A 19,259-nucleotide genomic window follows, 5' to 3' on the forward strand; every position below is an offset into this window, starting at 1 on the left:
CCTGGTGTTGCAAGCGCCATGCTCTACCAACTGAGCTACAGGGGACTAACCTGATTCAGCTATCAACCAGCTAATTATTACAATCAGGTGCTCTAGATTAGGGTTGGAGCGAAAACCTGCAGGACAGTAGCTCTCCAGGAACGGAGTTGGAGAGCGCACTACTTTTGACCAGAGCCCGATAGGTAATAGGGTTTTCATTTGGGATGCAGACAGCAATACAGAAGTGGTACTGACAAGAGGACCTGCCTGGGTGGATGGATGCTATCTGGTGGGTGTCAGTCAACATGAGATGGGAAAAAAACGTTGCGACAGACAACAGGCATAATATGGATAACAGGTCCATAGGCTGTCCGACACACAGGCTCGATCAAACTTAACACGTTAATAGGTCATTTAACATGAAACCAAACCCTTTTTGTTTTACCCAAACCCTTTTTTTTTTTTTTTTCCCCAAGGGGGTAGATCAGCTTTAATATTGCAGATAGATTGTAACTTCCATCAATGTAATTGTCTGCATCACTTCAATCCCCCATGTTTTCTTTCTCACATATACATACATACACACATATATACATACATATCCTTTAAAAATATATTTCCCTTTATTACTTTCCAACCCCACCATCCCTTCCCTAATTGGAGTAAACTAGTGAACAACAATGCTTAGGCCTCTACTTCATGCTTATACATTTTATGGACACAGTCAATAATTATATTTTGTTTGTTTTTACTCCTGAACTTCCTCCGATCATTTTCATGATGTCCATCCGGTTTGCTTCTATATGCCATATCTTTCTAACTGTGCCCTTTCACAAAAGCTCACAATATATAACCTATATACTTATTATGGACACAGTATGCTTTATATTAGTTATCTTGTTGTTATTAGTCCCATCCTTCAGCTCCATTCAACACCTCCCATCTATCTCTTAACACCATCCATATTGGATTTCTATTTGCCATATATTCAACTGTACTGTGATGTTTTACAAAAGTTCTGAACCTTTCTATTCTCATTGTTTCTACAGTTTGTGAATTGAAAATAAACATTTTTGCTCTAAGTATTATTATATTATTGATCGATTGACTATGACTTTTCAGATCACCCAGTTTACCCAAACACATGATTAAGAACATCGACTCAGCAATATGCTCAGTAACTAATGCTGGTAAGATAGTTGACTAGTATAACAAATACATTGTGACAAATCAAGTGTGCTTCAACACATTAAATCCATCATGTGACAATAACGAGTCGTTTTTGAAAACGTTTTGGTATGTTTTTTAATAAATTAACGTTCATTCAAAATACAGTGCCAAAGGAACATGATGCAGCCAAACATGCTAGTAAGGTTTGCATGAAGCACCTGTGCTCATGTTTTTAAAGTAGGAACCAGGACGCAGCTTCGTCCGCTCCTTCCCTCCCTCCCCAACCCCAACCCCCCCCCCCCCCCCCATTTAGTTCTGTCTCCACTACTGCTAGTGGTTGCTGGGACAATTCCCATAGCAACAGCCCTGGGCCAGCCCTCTCTTTCCTTCTCAGACCCAATCAGCAGCAAGATTCCTCAAAATGTCACTCACAAGAAAATGTAAAATTGGATAAGGGGGGGGGGGGGGGGGAATGGATACCTATACATAATCGCACTACAGTAATGTCTGATATTAAATACACTAATACAAAATAGAACCTGGTTATTTTCCCCCACACTAAAACGGTTTGTCTTTTTTTAAACATATGAAAAATATATATTTTTGTATATTTATATATTTCAGCAGCTTGGAAATAAAAATGCATGAGCCCAAAAAATCAATAGTTGATAGTACTGAGATAGAGAGTGAAGGAGGTGGGTGTTGTTGATAGTACTGATAGAGTGAAGGAGGTGGGTGTTGTTGATAGTACTGAGATAGAGAGTGAAGGAGGTGTGTGTTGTTGATAGTACTGAGATAGAGAGTGAAGGAGGTGTGTGTTGTTGATAGTACTGAGATAGAGAGTGAAGGAGGTGTGTGTTGTTGATAGTACTGAGATAGAGAGTGAAGGAGGTGTGTGTTGTTGATAGTACTGAGATAGAGAGTGAAGGAGGTGTGTGTTGTTGATAGTACTGAGATAGAGAGTGAAGGAGGTGGGTGTTGTTGATAGTGCTGAGATAGAGAGTGAAGGAGGTGTGTGTTGTTGATAGTACTGAGATAGAGAGTGAAGGAGGTGTGTGTTGTTGATAGTACTGAGATAGAGAGTGAAGGAGGTGTGTGTTGTTGATAGTACTGAGAGAGAGAGAGGTGTGTTGCGGAGACCCGCGCTTGTAAAAAAAAAAAACACAAAAGAGAGAGAAGAGCGCCGGCATAAATCCTCCTATCACTATGCTGAGACAGAGGTCAGCTAGTGTTAGCTCTGTTCTGTAAACTGCCGGCCGGCTGTGTGGAAGACCTGTGTCCAGAGAGATTGACTAAGAACGCGTCCATAACGGCACCCTATAGAGTGTACTACTTTTGACCAGAGCCCTATGGGCGAGCTCAACAAGCGTACAGCTGCCCTATGGGCCCCTGGTCAAAAGTAGTACACTCTATAGGGTGCCATTTGGGACGCTGCTTAAGAGACAGGCTAGAGGGGTGGTAGTGCACCAGGGGGGATGACTGGGACAGAGGGGTAGAGAGATGACTAGTGACCGGACCTGCAGTCACCATCTAGAACCTCTCCCACACCTCCCCGTTCCCACTGCTATGACCTCGTACTGCCCAACCCAACGCTCGGCCCTGGATGTTCCAATACCAGCTGCACCCCAAAATGGCACCCTGTTCCATATAAAGCGCACTTCTTTTTGGCCAGAGCCTATAGGGCAGTGCCCTACACACAGGGAACAGAGAGCCGTTTGGGACACAAGCCAGGTGTCCCTAGGAAAGACATGGATGTGGATTCAAAACAGTGGTGAGAGAAAGGAAAGAGGTGGAGACCAGGGGGGGGGGGGGGATTTTGGTACAGTTTCCATCGGAATTCCAAGGACATTTTCCCCAGTAAGTGCATCATCATCACATATCAGTTGACTTTTGATTATCACATTGTTGAAACAGACTTGTTATTTTTTGAAGTTGCAACTAGTTTTTCCATTTCTCTCCTCCATTTTGAATATTGTTTGTTTGTCAGCAACAGCCAGCCAGGCAGAACAGCCTTTAAATGCAGCAAGCCTAGTAGCTGTCAGATACCAAACCGTTTAGTTTCTCAGTACTGTGGTACTCTACTCCTCCAACCCCCCTGGACTTCAGGGGCATCCCTCCACCCTCTAACATGTCACATCCAGAGTTCAGAGGTGAAAGGTTAAGAGCTATATATGAGGGAGAGACACCATCTCCCCGTCCACCTCAAACTCCTCGGCCCCGTCGGGGGAGAACAGGTAGGTGGGTGGTTTCCATGGGGACTCCTCCAAACAGGATGGGTACAGCTTCCCCACGGCGCAACGGAAGTCCTTCCCCAGGTCCCAGAGCACGCGCTCAGAAACAGGCTGCCTCAGGTACCAGCGGTCCAGCTCCAGATCGTACTGGTAGATGGCGTACTTGGCGCGCTCATTCATGTGAGTCTCGCGCATGAAGATGCAGAGAGAGCCCAGGAGGACCACGGCCCGCACGCACGGGTCCGAGTAACGCTTGGCAGGGATGTTGGCGGCCAGGCGCCACTCGTTCTTGCTGACGTCATAGATCTCCACGGTGACCGAGGAGCCATCGATGGTGCTGGTAGGCATGCGGACACCGGAGTTGCTGACCACGTGGAGCCCTCCGATGTAGAAGATGAGGTCACCGAAGGCGGCGGCGGAGGCGAAGCAGCGACTTGTTTTCCTCATGGCCATCTCTACCCAGGTGTCAGCGCGGGGGAAGTAGCAGTACATGAGGTCGTGGGTCATCACGTAGACACAGTCGTGGGCTGCTACGGACGTGGTCCAGTTCCAGGCGCAGGGGAGAGGAGACATCATGGCCCACTCGTCTTTCTCACAGTCGTAGCGTTCCACGGTACGTTTATTCAGCTCCCCGCCCACGTTGTCCCCCCCGATGGCGTAGATGTACCCCTCGCAGTAGACCAGCGAGGGCTTGATGCGGGCACACAGCATGGGCGTCTTGGGCACCCAGGCGTTCTGCTGGGCGTCGAACCAGAAGAAGCTGTCCACCGATCGGAACACTGCCTGTATCTTGCTACCACTCTTCCTGTGGTTGGCGATCGAGTTCTTCAGCGGGATCTGCCCGCCGGCGATGAACACGTCGTTGTCGGGGGTGACGAGCGTTCCCACCTTCTGGAGGTCGCCGGGCGGGTTGCTGAGCTTGTAGACCTTCTCGGCCTGCGGGCTGTAACACACCACCGTGTGGTTGGGGCCCGCCGTCACCTGACCCGTGTCAGCCGGCGACTCTGACGTAGCCTCCATGAAGATGAGCATCTCCTCCTTGGTCATCCCCAGGCGGGGTTTGAAGAACTTGGGCATGGACTTGTAGAGGCCCTGCACCACGACAGACTTATCGTTAGGAGGTAGGCCCTGGAACCAGGCGCGCTGCGTCACCTCAGACAGAGCGTCGATGCGGATCTGGCTGAGCACTGAAGAGAGGTACTGGGACCTAGCCTCCATGTTGTACTCAAGCCACAGCATGGCTGCCTCTCTCACCGTCTCCTCCTGAGAGAAGAGTAGAGAATGTTTATCATCCCAGGGGCGGTCATTTGGGGAGTATTCCAGAAAGCAGGACTATTAAAGGGATACTTCGGGATTTTGGCAATGATGCCCTTTATCTACTTCCCCAGAGTCAGATGAAATCGTGGACACCATTTTTATATCTCTGTGAGCAGTTTGAAAGAAGTTGCTAACTAGCGCTAGCACAATTGCTAACTGCCGTTAGCGCAATGACTGGAAGTCTCTGGGTGTCTGCTAGCATTACAGGTCATTGCGCTAACGCTAGTTAGCATTGGCTCGCCAAACTACCTCTAACTTCCTTCGTACTGGACACAGAGACATACAAATGGTATCTACAAGTTCATCCGACTCTGGGGAAGTAGATAAAGGGCCTCGTTGCCAAAATCCTGAAGTATCCCTTTAAGTTAGCCACATATAAGCTAACTCTTGGTTGTTGTCTTCAAGCCAATTATACCATGCCAATTTCAAGTCTATATTTCTCAAAATGATGAAGTTATTTCAAACCATTTTGGACAGTTAGCTGGCCAACTCATTGATCCAGCTTTCTGGAACAGACCCATGCTTTACCGGCGACAGTCCGTAGAAAATACACATACAACCAACAATATGAAGAAAGTATAAAAAAGGTAGTCACCTTCTCCACGTTGAGGTTGTCTGAGCTCAGTACGTCGGCCAGCAGCTCATGGGACAGCTGTAGGAAGGCCTCCTGACGGTAGACCACGGAGAACTTGTGTTCCACCATGCGCTTTGCGCTCTGCTTCAGCTCCACACAGGAGAACAGGTCCCCGATGCTCAGCATCCGGACACAGTTGTCTGCGTGGATCTTCTTCACCAGATAATCCCTGCACTGCAGGAGCACGTCCTCAACCTGTATTTGGGGGGGGGGGGGGGGATTATTAATACTAACCTTAGTTGGATGAGGTCACTGGATGAGAGCATTTTTTTTTTAAATGGCAAAAGTATTATAGAGAACCAGCCAACCACAGTATGAAAAACCACCAAGACATCAACATTGTGGTTATGTTAGTAAGAATAATCAATCACTGTCCATTAGTCCTATTCATACTCCTCAGTCGTTCAGTAACGCTCTGAGTCAACTGATCAGAAATAGGAGGGTCAGTGATTAAGCCATGAGTAGGATACTAGGGGATGTAACAATTCACCGATAGACATGATTCAAACGTTTAAGATACAAGTGCATCGGTCTGCGGACCCCAAACCAATCCAAATGTAGCATGCATCGGTCAGAAAATCAATTCAAAAATGTTATGAATCGCTGGTTCAGCTACCGGAGACAACTCATCTGGCTATACCTGCTGAACGGGGATTACAAATATATTTTATTTCCATTGTTCAGGTTCACCATAGTTTTGATTTAAACTATCAGTGTATATGGTCATTTTTAGATATACAGGGTAAAGTTGACAATTTCATATATTGAGGACAACAATCACTTTTGCGAGGTGCACTGCATGGCCAAAGCGAGAGGAGAAGATCACTCCAGAAAAACTTCCAGATGGGGTGAAATCAAAGTTGTGCTATATATATATATATATATTGGTTATGTCATAGCTAATTTGTAAACAATAAATAATAATACATTACTAGCTCAAACACTTAATGTGCTAATTAGTGGGTTTTGGTGATTTCAGAACCAAAGTGGGGGGCCAGAAAAACATAGGCTGCATTGCCCCCCCCTAATCCCTAAAACGTAATTGTTCATGTGTCGTATCGGAGCCCATCTATCTAGATACGTATCGAATCTCTATAGGATATGTCTTCCTCTGTAGATCAGAACTTCACATTGGTAGAGTAATGTTGAGACCCACAGCGGTAGGAGGGATGGATAGGAGACTGGTATCCTACCTGGAGGAAGCATGCCGTCTCGTACAGGGGTTTCACGATGCTGTGTGTAGTGTCCTACCTGGAGGAAGCATGCCGTCTCGTACAGGGGTTTCACGATGCTGTGTGTAGTGTCCTACCTGGAGGAAGCATGCCGTCTCGTACAGGGGTTTCACGATGCTGTGTGTAGTGTCCTACCTGGAGGAAGCATGCCGTCTCGTACAGGGGTTTCACGATGCTGTGTGTAGTGTCCTACCTGGAGGAAGCATGCCGTCTCGTACAGGGGTTTCACGATGCTGTGTGTAGTGTCCTACCTGGAGGAAGCATGCCGTCTCGTACAGGGGCTCCACGGTGTTGTCGTTAATAGCCAGGTTGCCTGTATAGGCATATGTGATGATGATCTGCAGGGTGGCTGGGTCCATGTTCCTCAGGTGAACATGACTCTGTTTACTCTCCGACAGACCACTCATAAACATGGCCCTGTAGAGGATAACAGGATACAGTTACTCTCAGACAGACCCCTCATTAACATGGCCCTGTAGAGGATAACAGGATAACGTTACTCTGACAGACCCCTCATTAACATGGCCCTGTAGAGGATAACAGGATAACGTTACTCTGACAGACCCCTCATTAACATGGCCCTGTAGAGGATAACAGGATACAGTTACTCTGACAGACAGACCCCTCATTAACATGGCCCTGTAGAGGATAACAGGATAAAGTTACTCTGACAGACCCCTCATTAACATGGCCCTGTAGAGGATAACAGGATACAGTTACTCTGACAGACAGACCCCTCATTAACATGGCCCTGTAGAGGATAACAGGATACAGTTACTCTGACAGACAGACCCCTCATTAACATGGCCCTGTAGAGGATAACAGGATACAGTTACTCTGACAGACAGACCCCTCATTAACATTGCCCTGTAGAGGATAACAGGATAAAGTTACTCTGACAGACAGACCCCTCATTAACATGGCCCTGTAGAGGATAACAGGATAAAGTTACTCTGACAGACCCCTCATTAACATGGCCCTGTAGAGGATAACAGGATACAGTTACTCTCAGACAGACCCCTCATTAACATGGCCCTGTAGAGGATAACAGGATAAAGTTACTCTGACAGACCCCTCATTAACATGGCCCTGTAGAGGATAACAGGAAAAAGTTACTCTGACAGACAGACCCCTCATTAACATGGCCCTGTAGAGGATAACAGGATAAAGTTACTCTCTGACAGACCCCTCATTAACATGGCCCTGTAGAGGATAACAGGATAAAGTTACTCTGACAGACCCCTCATAAACATGGCCCTGTAGAGGATAACAGGATAAAGTTACTCAGACAGACCCCTCATTAACATGGCCCTGTAGAGGATAACAGGATAAAGTTACTCTGACAGACCCCTCATTAACATGGCCCTGTAGAGGATAACAGGATAAAGTTACTCAGACAGACCCCTCATTAACATGGCCCTGTAGAGGATAACAGGATAACGTTACTCTGACAGACCCCTCATTAACATGGCCCTGTAGAGGATAACAGGATACAGTTACTCTGACAGACCCCTCATTAACATGGCCCTGTAGAGGATAACAGGATAACGTTACTCTGACAGACCCCTCATTAACATGGCCCTGTAGAGGATAACAGGATAAAGTTACTCAGACAGACCCCTCATTAACATGGCCCTGTAGAGGATAACAGGATAAAGTTACTCAGACAGACCCCTCATTAACATGGCCCTGTAGAGGATAACAGGATAAAGTTACTCAGACAGACCCCTCATTAACATGGCCCTGTAGAGGATAACAGGATAAAGTTACTCTGACAGACAGACCCCTCATTAACATGGCCCTGTAGAGGATAACAGGATAAAGTTACTCAGACAGACAGACCCCTCATAAACATGGCCCTGTAGAGGATAACGTTACTCTCAGACAGACCACCACCAACACCAGGATGCAGCAGTCAAAAGGAAGGTAACACACTGTCACCCTAGTCCCTATATAGTGCACTATTATTTTTACTATGACCAATAGGGCTCTGGGTCAAAAGTAGTGTACAATGTAGGGATTAGGGTGCCATTTGGGACGCAAGCAGTAGGACTCTCTCAGGCACTAGACCACAGCATGTTCTCTCAGACAACACCCCAGCCAGCCAGCTCCCCCGCTCCCTCTCGCAGCCCTCCCCAACACCCCAGCCAGCCAGCTCCCCCGCTCCCTCTCGCAGCCCTCCCCAACACCCCAGCCAGCCAGCTCCCCCGCTCCCTCTCGCAGCCCTCCCCAACACCCCAGCCAGCCAGCTCCCCCGCTCCCTCTCGCAGCCCTCCCCAACACCCCAGCCCCCCCACTCCCTCTCGCAGCCCTCCCCAACACCCCAGCTCCCCCGCTCCCTCTCGCAGCCCTCCCCAACACCCCAGCCAGCCAGCTCCCCCGCTCCCTCTCGCAGCCCTCCCCAACACCCACGCAGCTGAATCTTCTAGTCCTGTCCTCCTCCTACACTCCCCACTTCCTCATTCACCAGCAGACCAACCACACTCATTCATACTGTCTGTGTATCCATGGTGTGCCTCTCTGTATCCCAAAATGGCACGGTCTTCCCTATTTAGTACACTACTTTAGACCAGGACTCATCGGAGAGTGTGAGTGAGTGTGTACAGAGGTGGTGGTCGGTCTAATTGTCACAGTCTGCCAGGGCAATGGGCTGGATGTTACACAACGTTGCAGGCATCCCCCTGCGGGTCTCCCTCCCTCGCTCAACCCCTTCTCCACCCCTCTCGCCCTCCTTCCCAGCTCTGCCTGCCTGCGGGTCTCCTACCCAGCTCTGCCTGCCTGCGGGTCTCCTTCCTTCCTTCCCAGCTCTGCCTGCCTGCGGGTCTCCTTCCTTCCTACCCAGCTCTGCCTGCCTGCGGGTCTCCTTCCTTCCTACCCAGCTCTGCCTGCCTGCGGGTCCCCTTCCTTCCTACCCAGCTCTGCCTGCCTGCGGGTCCCCTTCCTTCCTACCCAGCTCTGCCTGCCTGCGGGTCTCCTTCCTTCCTACCCAGCTCTGCCTGCCTGCGGGTCTCCTTCCTTCCTTCCCAGCTCTGCCTGCCTGCGGGTCTCCTTCCTTCCTTCCCAGCTCTGCCTGCCTGCGGGTCTCCTTCCTTCCTACCCAGCTCTGCCTGCCTGCGGGTCTCCTTCCTTCCTACCCAGCTCTGCCTGCCTGCGGGTCTCCTTCCTTCCTTCCCAGCTCTGCCTGCCTGCGGGTCTCCTTCCTTCCTACCCAGCTCTGCCTGCCTGCGGGTCTCCTTCCTTCCTTCCCAGCTCTGCCTGCCTGCGGGTCTCCTTCCTTCCTACCCAGCTCTGCCTGCCTGCGGGTCTCCTTCCTTCCTACCCAGCTCTGCCTGCCTGCGGGTCTCCTTCCTTCCTTCCCAGCTCTGCCTGCCTGCGGGTCTCCTTCCTTCCTTCCCAGCTCTGCCTGCCTGCGGGTCTCCTTCCTTCCTTCCCAGCTCTGCCTGCGTGACAAGGCTCCCCTTTCCCTGCAGCGAGGGGAGGAGGGAGAGCCAGAAAGCACCGAGGAGAGAAGGGGGGTGAGCCAGAGACAGCCAGAGGCGGACACCTCTCTGAACCATAGAGGGGAAATGCTTTGCATGTTGTCACCGGATAACGAGTTGGCGTGCGTGGGAACCAGTGGGGACATGATGAATAGGTGGGTGTGAGGAGAGAGCAGCCAGTAAATGTGTCTGCTGAATGTTGAGAGCGTGAGAGAGAGCAAGCGAGCAGGAGAGGCTCTTCCTTTCTACTTCCTAGAGGAGCTTCACTAGAGCTTGGTCCCAGGTTGCACCCTATTCCCCATAAGGCTATGGTCAAAAGTAGTGTACTATATAGGGAATAGGGTGCCATTTGGGACTTCTGAACGAGGCCCCTGGGCCTACCCAAGGGATACTTCTTGAACCACCGGTTAAAATTGCATCCTTTGTTTGGGAGTTCTACCAGTAACTAATAGCAAAATAACTGATGCGAAGGGAGACGCAATAGCTGACATTCAGGGACAAACAGTAACACACACACACACCTCTATATTCCTTAGTAAACAGCAACTCCTATTAGACCATGGATGTGTCCCAAACAGCATCCTATTCACTATGGGCCCAGGTCAACAGTAGTGCACTATATAGGGAATAGGGTGCCGTTTGGGACTCAACCCAGGAGTGACTTAATGGTTTCCCCGATAGGCCTGCTCAGGTATGGCGCTGTACTGTAGTAGTGGTCCAGAACATTCTGCTGAACAGGACAGTGACTCACCTAGAATACAAGCTGCATGTGACAGTATAGTGCGCTATGTAGGACCCCCTAGACCTGTCCCTCTGGTCAAAAGTAGTGCACTACTTAGTGAATATGGAGTTAACTCACCTGAAATAGGAGCTGCACGTGGCCAGGACCATCTTGTGACAGGGGAACTCGTTGTCCTCCACCAGCAGCACCACGTCAGTCAGTAACTTCTGTTCATAGAAGAACTTCAGCTGCTCCAACAGGGAGACAGCGTAGTCCGTGTTGACCGGCCTGCGCTCACTGAGATCCGACATGGTTGCATCCCATGAATCGCGCCCCAGTTTCAGCAGTTTACAAAGCTGGTAGAAGAACCAGGCTCCAAAACACAACCAGGATCTTAGAGTGACCACAGGCCCAGAGAGAGCACTCTGCTTCTGGGGCTGGCTGATAGAACAGGGGTGTTCCAGGACCAGGTTAAAGGGTACCTCTGCAACTCCTCCTCCTTCGGTTCCCCAGTGATGGATGAGCAGGCAGGGAGACCAATCCGGTTGGTTCCACTCTCAGGTGGGACACCGATCCGGTTGGTTCCCCTCTAAGCAGGGACACCGATCAGGTTGGTTCCCCTCTAAGCAGGGACACCGATCAGGTTGGTTCCCCTCTAAGCAGGGACACCGATCAGGTTGGTTCCCCTCTAAGCAGGGACACCGATCAGGTTGGTTCCCCTCTCAGGTGGGACACCGATCAGGTTGGTTCCCCTCTAAGCAGGGACACCGATCAGGTTGGTTCCCCTCTCAGGTGGGACACCGATCAGGTTGGTTCCCCTCTCAGGTGGGACACCGATCAGGTTGGTTCCCCTCTAAGCAGGGACACCGATCCGGTTGGTTCCCCTCTAAGCAGGGACACCGATCCGGTTGGTTCCACTCTCAGCGCTAGAGGTGCAGGTAGCTGCCTCCAACTGGGCTCTCCCTCTGTCTGTAGGGTGTGCAGGTGGTGTCTAGAGCCTCCTCTGTCTGTAGGGCGTTAAATGGTCTTTACCGCCTCCGGTCTCTAGAGCTTCCAGTAGACTAGTCAGTGCTGGTGGGTCAGTCTCGGCTGTGTTGTCCCTCCTTGCTCTGTATAGCCCAGAGCAGACAGACAGGTCTCTCTCGGCGCAGACAGACAGGTCTCTCTCGGCGCAGACAGACAGGTCTCTCTCGGCGCAGACAGACAGGTCTCTCTCGGCGCAGACAGACAGGTCTCTCTCGGCGCAGACAGACAGGTCTCTCTCGGCGCAGACAGACAGGTCTCTCTCGGCGCAGACAGACAGACGGGCAGGCACAGGGGACTGGATGGACATCAGAGACAGACTGGCTGTGGTGGTGATCAGAGACAGACTGGCTGTGGTGGTGATCAGAGACAGACTGGCTGTGGTGGTGATCAGAGACAGACTGGCTGTGGTGGTGATCGTGACGCTGCTACCTCAGTTCTGGGCTGAAACGCACAACAGAGTAGAATCTGAATCAATCAAACCACTTTCCATCAATCAGGTCCAGGTCCAGGTCCAGGACACAGAAAACCCAAATGGCACCCTAATTGCCTACATAGTGCTCTACTTTTGACCAAAACAAGTAGTGTACTTCCTATTCAATTCAAATAACTATGTAGAGGATAGGGTGGCATTTGGGAAGCAGCTCAACTAGGACAGACCAGGGGAGGGAGGAATACAGGACAGATACATAACAATTACATGTTGTTTTAACATTCCCAATGTCTACGTGTAGAATTACTTCCTTTTATCCTTATCTATCTATCTATATATATATCTATATATCTATATATATCTATCTTATCACTCACTGCATTTTCCAGAGATAAGCTACTCTTCTCTTCTCGGCCTATCAGATCAGCCCACATCCCCAATCCCTTCTGCATGAGAGAAGTGCGCTGTCAACAATCTGGTCTACCCTTGCAGGTCACCTGCCCTCCCTAAGCTACTCTTCTCTTCTCGGCCTATCAGATCAGCCCACATCCCCAATCCCTTCTGCATGAGAGAAGTGCGCTGTCAACAATCTGGTCTACCCTTGCAGGTCACCTGCCCTCCCTAAGCTACTCTTCTCTTCTCGGCCTATCAGATCAGCCCACATCCCCAATCCCTTCTGCATGAGAGAAGTGCGCTGTCAACAATCTGGTCTACCCTTGCAGGTCACCTGCCCTGCCTACACGTAGGCATTTGGGAAGCAGCTCAACTAGGACAGACCAGGGGAGGGAGGAATACAGGACAGATACATAACAATTACATGTTGTTTTAACATTCCAATGTCTACGTGTAGAATTACTTCCTTTTATCCTTATCTATCTATCTATATATCTATATATATCTATCTTATCACTCACTGCATTTTCCAGAGATAAGCTACTCTTCTCTTCTCGGCCTATCAGATCAGCCCACATCCCCAATCCCTTCTGCATGAGAGAAGTGCGCTGTCAACAATCTGGTCTACCCTTGCAGGTCACCTGCCCTCCCTCCCTCCCTCCCTCCCTCCCTCCCTCCCTCCCTCCCTCCCTCCCTCCTATCCCTCCCTCCTTCCTATCCCTCCCTCCCTCCCTCCTATCCCTCCCTCCCTCCCTCCCTTCCTCCTATCCCTCCCTCCGCTTGGAGAGACTCATTGCACTCGCTGACAGCCTGCTACGTGCCTGTGTCTGTCTAGCAAATGGGCAGACTGACACAGGGAGAGAGAGAGACACACGCTGATAAAACCCAGATTCATGTTGTTGTTAATGAGGCACTACTAAAGCCCACCATAAAAAGTGTGTTTAAATCAAAACAGAAAGAGAGCACAGCTTTTGGCTGTGGCTTCAGAGCTGTAAGCTACCGCCCCGCATAGGTTGTATCCCAAATGGCACCCTATGCCCTACATAGTGCACTACTTTTGACCAGAGCCCCATGGGTCCTGGTCAAAAGTGGTGCACTATATAGGGAACACGGTGCCATTTGGGACGCATGCCTAGTCATATCCTGGATGACTTCAGCCTCCATCCCTGACACACTGCCATTCTACAGAGCTATCAAGGCACTTTTATTATCAATCCATCCCATTGGCTTAAAGTGGTGTAGCCTACCCAAGACATTCCTACCAATGCCAAACTAAGGCAATTCGTGACAGAAATGGCACATTTCTCCATGTCTGCGTTTATACAGGCAGCACAATTCTGATTTTTTTTTCTCCCCTCACTTATTGGTATTTTGGCCAATCAGATCAGCTATGAAAAAGATCTGATATGATTGGTCAAAAGACCAATTAGTGGAATAAAGATCAGAATTGGGCTGCCTGTGTAAACTCAGCCCAGGCAGTCCATGTCGGTGACATCAGGGATGTGACAAATGGAAAAAAACATCTTAGCGTTTAAACTGACATTTATCGGTTAAAACTAAGAAATTCATAAAATTCCACTTAAATTCACAATGCAGCTGCACTGCAGCCAGCAACGGTTTGGGTCTCACGGTGCGTCCCTTTCAGATGGTTAAGCATTGCACCTGTACTACCATTACTGTACCTCAATTCCACCTCAAAGTTTGCATTTCCTTCTCATTTATTTTACCTTTATTTAACTAGGCAAGTCAGTTAAGAACAAATTCTTATTTACTATGACGGCCTACACCGGCCAAACCCGGACGACGCTGGGCCAATTGTGCGCCGTCCTATGGGACTCCCAATCACGGCCGGTTGTGATACAGCCTGGAATCGAACCAGGGGGTCTGTAGTGACGCCTCAAGCACTCAGATGCAGTGCCTTAGACCGCTGCGCCACTCGGGAGTATTGCCATAAAAGGACTTAGCTGCTGTTGCTTGCCTTTCTCTGCCATTTTTCCAATGTTTAACGACAATGACGAAGTGGTGGAGTCGACTCCAAAATAATTGACTTCTTGCACGTCGACTCCCGGTGCCTACTCCCATTTTCTGAGTGTCAAGATTTGATTCCGCTAGGAATCGACTCATCAGATTCATTATTTTTGGAATGGAGGAGACTGATTAGTTCCCGTACTTCCGAGAACACAAATACTCACTTCTTTCATAGTGAGCTAGCGAAGGACAGAGAGAGAGGCAGGTTGGCCACCAGGCAGACAGTCAGAAGCATGCACTAGGCCTATCTATCGGCAATCAAAAGCTGTATCTCGCAATTTCTTGTCTCGCAACTTCAGTGAAGCAGGGCCTATCATCAATGAATAGGCTAGGATATTGAGATGAAACACTTCGCGCCATAGCCATTAAACCCGGTAGATAGTGATAGCGCTGACGTCATCCACATATTCCTATGGAAAACTCCAGATGGTGCATTTAGTATCTGACTTTGAAGTGCGTCATATTGCGGAATGGGGCTGAATGACACCAACGAAGTTGCCGTAACTAGCAAAGGATCATGGTTGATGTAGTCGTTTTCATCCTGACTGAGGGAGTCAACCTTAATGTCTATGGCATAAGGGCTAGCCTGCTGGCCCGTGATTGGTCTGTCAGCACATGGTCCTCCTGTGTGAAGACAAATGTTGTATTCAGAATGGGGATCGAACTTGATCATAATAAACAAATTTTAGAGCGCAAAACGGCAGTCTAAAGTTTTTTGGTTTGGCCTTTCTGCCGATCGTAATTTACATAGGCTTTCTAGGGCAGACCAGGTTCCAACGATGAACTTAGCCTTAAGATTCAGAGTTTAATATGCTTTAGGGAAACCGGGCCCAGGGCTTTTGGCACCGCTAGGTTGCTACATAGTAGCCTCCCAGCAGAGCTTCTGACTTCACGCTCCAGACCGGACCCTGGGGGGCCTGCTTCACAGTCACACACAGTATCAGTGCATGTGCACCGGGTTCACAGTGGTAGCCAAGGAACCAAAACAGCAGAGAAGTTAAGCCTGGCACTAGTTGTTGTGGAAATTGACCCACTATGTGGTTTACTTTCTGCATCTACGTTTATCGGTTCTGGATTTTTCTTAACATTAAGGATCCCAATAGTTCACAGCACTAGTGGCCACATGTGAAAGCCAGACGATTTGGCCCTCCAGGCCTTAGATAATAACATTTACATTCTACATTTTAGTCATTTAGCAGACGCTCTTATCCAGAGCGACTTACAGGAGCAATTAGGGTTAAGTGCCTTGCTTAAAGGCATATCGACAGATTTTTCACCTAGTCGGCTCGGGGATTAGAACCAGCGACCTTTCGGTTACTGGCACAACGCTCTTACCCACTAAGCTACCTGCTTAGTAGATTAAAGACTGGATCATTTTTATTGGTTATTTCTCTACCTTGGCACATTGTTGGAGTTTAGTTATCTAAGAAGATAGCCATGGTATTAGGTTAAATAACATTTTCAGCGAGCCCATGCGTTGATGGTTAGTTCATGTGGACTATAGGAAGAAAATAAAAAAAGAGGACTGAGCACGCCCCCATTCTCATCGACGGGGCTGTAGCGGAACAGGTTGAGAGCTTCAAGTTCCTTGGTGTCCCCATCACCAACGAACTATCACGGTCCAAACACACCAAGACAGTCGTGAAGAGGGCACGACAAAGCCTATTCCCCCTCAGGAGACTGAAAACATTTGGCATGGGTCCTCAGATCCTCAAAAAGTTCTACAGCTGCACCATCGAGAGCATCCTGACTGGTTGCATCACCGCCTGGTATGGCAACTGCTCGGCCTCCGACCGCAAGACACTACAGAGGGTAGTGAGTACAGCCCAGTACATCACTGGGGCCAAGCTTCCTGCCATCCAGGCGGTGTCAGAGGAAGGCCCTCAAAATTCTCAAAGACTCCAGCCACCCTAGTCATAGACTGTTCTCTCTGCTACTGCATGGCAAGTGGTACCGGAGCACCAAGTCTAGGTCCAAAAGGCTTCTCAACAGCTTCTACCCCCAAGCCATAAGACTCCTGAACAGCTAATCATGGCTACCCGGACAATTTGCACTGCCCCCCCACCCCGTCCCCCTTTTTTACTCTGCTGCTACTCTGTTTATTATTTATGCATAGTCACTTTATCTCTACCCACATGTACATATTACCTCAATTACCTCAACTAGCTGGTGCCCCCGCACATTGACTCTGCACCGGTACTCCTCTGTATATAGCCTCCCTACTGTTATTTTTTTTTTACTGCTGCTCATTAGTGATTAACACTTTTTTAATTTGTTTTACTTTGCATTGTTGGTTAAGGGCTTGTAAGTAAGCATTTCACTGTAATGTCTACACCTGTTGTATTCAGCGCATGTGGCAAATAAAATTTGATTTTGAATGTCTCCTCCATTTACATAGCTAGCTAGCTACGTCAATCTTGAAAGGCAACAGTGTGAAGTAAGCATTCTTCTAAAATCAATAAATTAACATGGGACCTGTACTAGGGCTGACCTCATTTAGTCGACTGGTTGGTGAATAGGCTGTTGGTCAACCAAGAGATAGATAGATAGATATATATATATATATATATATATATATATACACACACACACACACACACATACATACATACATACACATATATATAGTTTTTTTAAACAAGACACCGGTCTGATTCACACATTTCTGATTGGACTAATCCATTACAGAGGCCAAGGTTAGGCTATATTGATCTCTGGCTCCCTCTTTAGTAATTTGTGTCTGAATTTTTTATCACAGTGCTTAAAGCATCAGACAAGCTCAGTAGCCTACATATATTTGATTTTATTCAAACATAAGATGTGTCTATATATGGAAAAATACGTTTTAAAATGTCGACCCATCGATTGGTCGAAACAGAAAACTACTCTCGGTCGACCAATACTTTATTTAGTCGGGGACAGCCCGAACTGGCAACATTGATGGCGGCCATGCACCAAAACACTGTACCACTAGTTAGGATAATCACGTTGGCCATCTCACTTCACTTGCCAATGTCGTGATTCGTGCGTTTATGCCCTCCTCCCCACAACATGGGACATGACGCTGGCTAACCTAAATATGACTAACTTTAGCCTGTCTGAAACCTTATTGTAGGTAGCTAGCTGCCTGACTAACGTTAGACAACTAGCTAGCGGTTGGTTAGCACACTCATCTAGTTAACGTTAGCATAGCTAGCTAACAGCTGCCATCGGTAACCTATTGAATTTAGAGCGCTGAAAACTCTAAATTGTTACCATTTGTGGTAGTTAGTTTAACTACAACATTACTAGAGTGATAGCTAGTAGCTAACGTTACTTATGCTTCTGTATTACATGACATCCTTACTGCTAGGCCATTATGTAAAAATCACTGGAAGTTGGTTGGCTAACCTGGTGACTAATTTCATGGTGATAATTCAAATCAATGTGTAAACAACATCTGGTTAGTTAACTAGCTAACGGATTAGCTAGATACTGTTAAGTTAACTGGTTATCTAATAAGTGTTATCAAGCTAGTTGCCGTTACTTTATCGGTGCTAGTTAGCTTAACATTCTGGCGAACTAGGTTAGTAAGCTAACGTCAGCTAGCTGGCTGGGTTGCTGCCACATTTTCTACTTCCCAAAACCCCACCTCCAAAACATGGATAAGCAAGCCAGGCCTTCAGTGGATGTGGTGATGACTGACTAACTATGTAGTTAACTACTCACCTTTCTTTTTTCGAACCATTTATTCCTTGAAAGGTTGATTGCCGGGTTCCCACGCAGTCTAATCGTTGTACCTATTAGCTACAGTTAGAATTGTATTTGGTTATAACGTTAGCTAGTTAGTAAAAGCGGTAGCCGCTCTTCCCTTCCGGGTACTTCTTGCTCGGACTTACACCCACACATATATCATGACAACCAAAGTATTCAGCGAACTACGTTAGCTAGAGTGATGAACTAAAATCATCTCAATTACGATTTTAAAATCTACCGTTAGGTCCATATTGGTTTCCAGCAGTCTCATAGATCTAACTAAGCACGCAGGTAAATAACAAGCAACGTAACACTAGTTCGCATTTGTTAGCTTTTAGCTGTCGACGATAACTAGCGTGAGCTGGCTAACAAGCGAATGTTAAATTAGAAGTTAGCTATGTATGTATGTTAATATTTTAAACAAACATTCCTTACATAAACTAATTTAAGCGATATTCTGGCATATTCGATGCCGACCGGTCTTGTCTTGCTATTACAGAGAGTGGCAAGCTGCGCTAAGTAACTAGCTCCGGAAGCCGAATTTACGGCAGAGGCAACCAGCAAGAAATCTTTCTCCAAAACGTTTCCACTAGTTACCACAGCCACAAAGTCACAATTGGCTATGTCGTTAAAAATCATGAAAACAACAATTTGCTTTTTTTTTTTTTTTTTGTCTTGATTTAAGGGATAGGCATAAGGTTAGCAGTACGGTTAGGTTTAAAATCAGATAAAAAAAAAATATATATATATAAATGGTAGAAATAGGCGGGGTTTATGACTCTGTGGCTGTGGTAACTAGTGACGACCGCAGGCGCGGTGCAAGACAACAGGGGCCAAATGAGGATACTGGGCATGCGCCCAAAAACTCTCAGTGAGGGGATTCT

The 19,259-nt window shown here is 48.0% G+C and overlaps 2 protein-coding genes across 3 annotated transcripts in view; both read right to left on the minus strand.

Moving 5' to 3' along the window:
• Positions 1–1,270: 1,270 nt before the first annotated feature.
• LOC311108947 (kelch repeat and BTB domain-containing protein 2-like) lies at positions 1,271–18,922 on the minus strand. Of its 2 annotated transcripts, XM_084151724.1 has the most exons (6): positions 18,811–18,922; positions 18,349–18,426; positions 10,902–12,230; positions 6,815–6,980; positions 5,293–5,526; positions 1,271–4,643 (listed from the first exon to the last, which is right to left on the minus strand). In XM_084151724.1, the coding sequence occupies exons 3-6, from the start codon at positions 11,072–11,074 to the stop codon at positions 3,315–3,317; spliced, it is 1,902 nt and encodes a 633-aa protein (XP_084007850.1). In that variant the 5' UTR covers positions 11,075–12,230; positions 18,349–18,426; positions 18,811–18,922; the 3' UTR covers positions 1,271–3,314. The 2 variants fall into 2 exon arrangements, with proteins under 2 accessions (XP_084007850.1, XP_084007849.1); XM_084151723.1 differs by having other exon boundaries at positions 18,349–18,922.
• The window catches only part of LOC311108950 (abl interactor 1-like), a 36,120-nt gene continuing 32,767 nt past the window's right edge, over positions 15,907–19,259 (minus strand). Inside the window, exon 4 of the transcript XR_014610563.1 lies at positions 15,907–15,947. The gene's annotated coding sequence lies outside the window, so the exon portion shown is untranslated. The remainder of the gene's footprint in view (positions 15,948–19,259) is intronic.

The sequence above is a fragment of the Coregonus lavaretus genome (genome assembly GCF_964263955.1).
Source record: "Coregonus lavaretus genome assembly, chromosome: 34".
Classification (NCBI taxonomy): Eukaryota; Metazoa; Chordata; class Actinopteri; order Salmoniformes; family Salmonidae; genus Coregonus; species Coregonus lavaretus.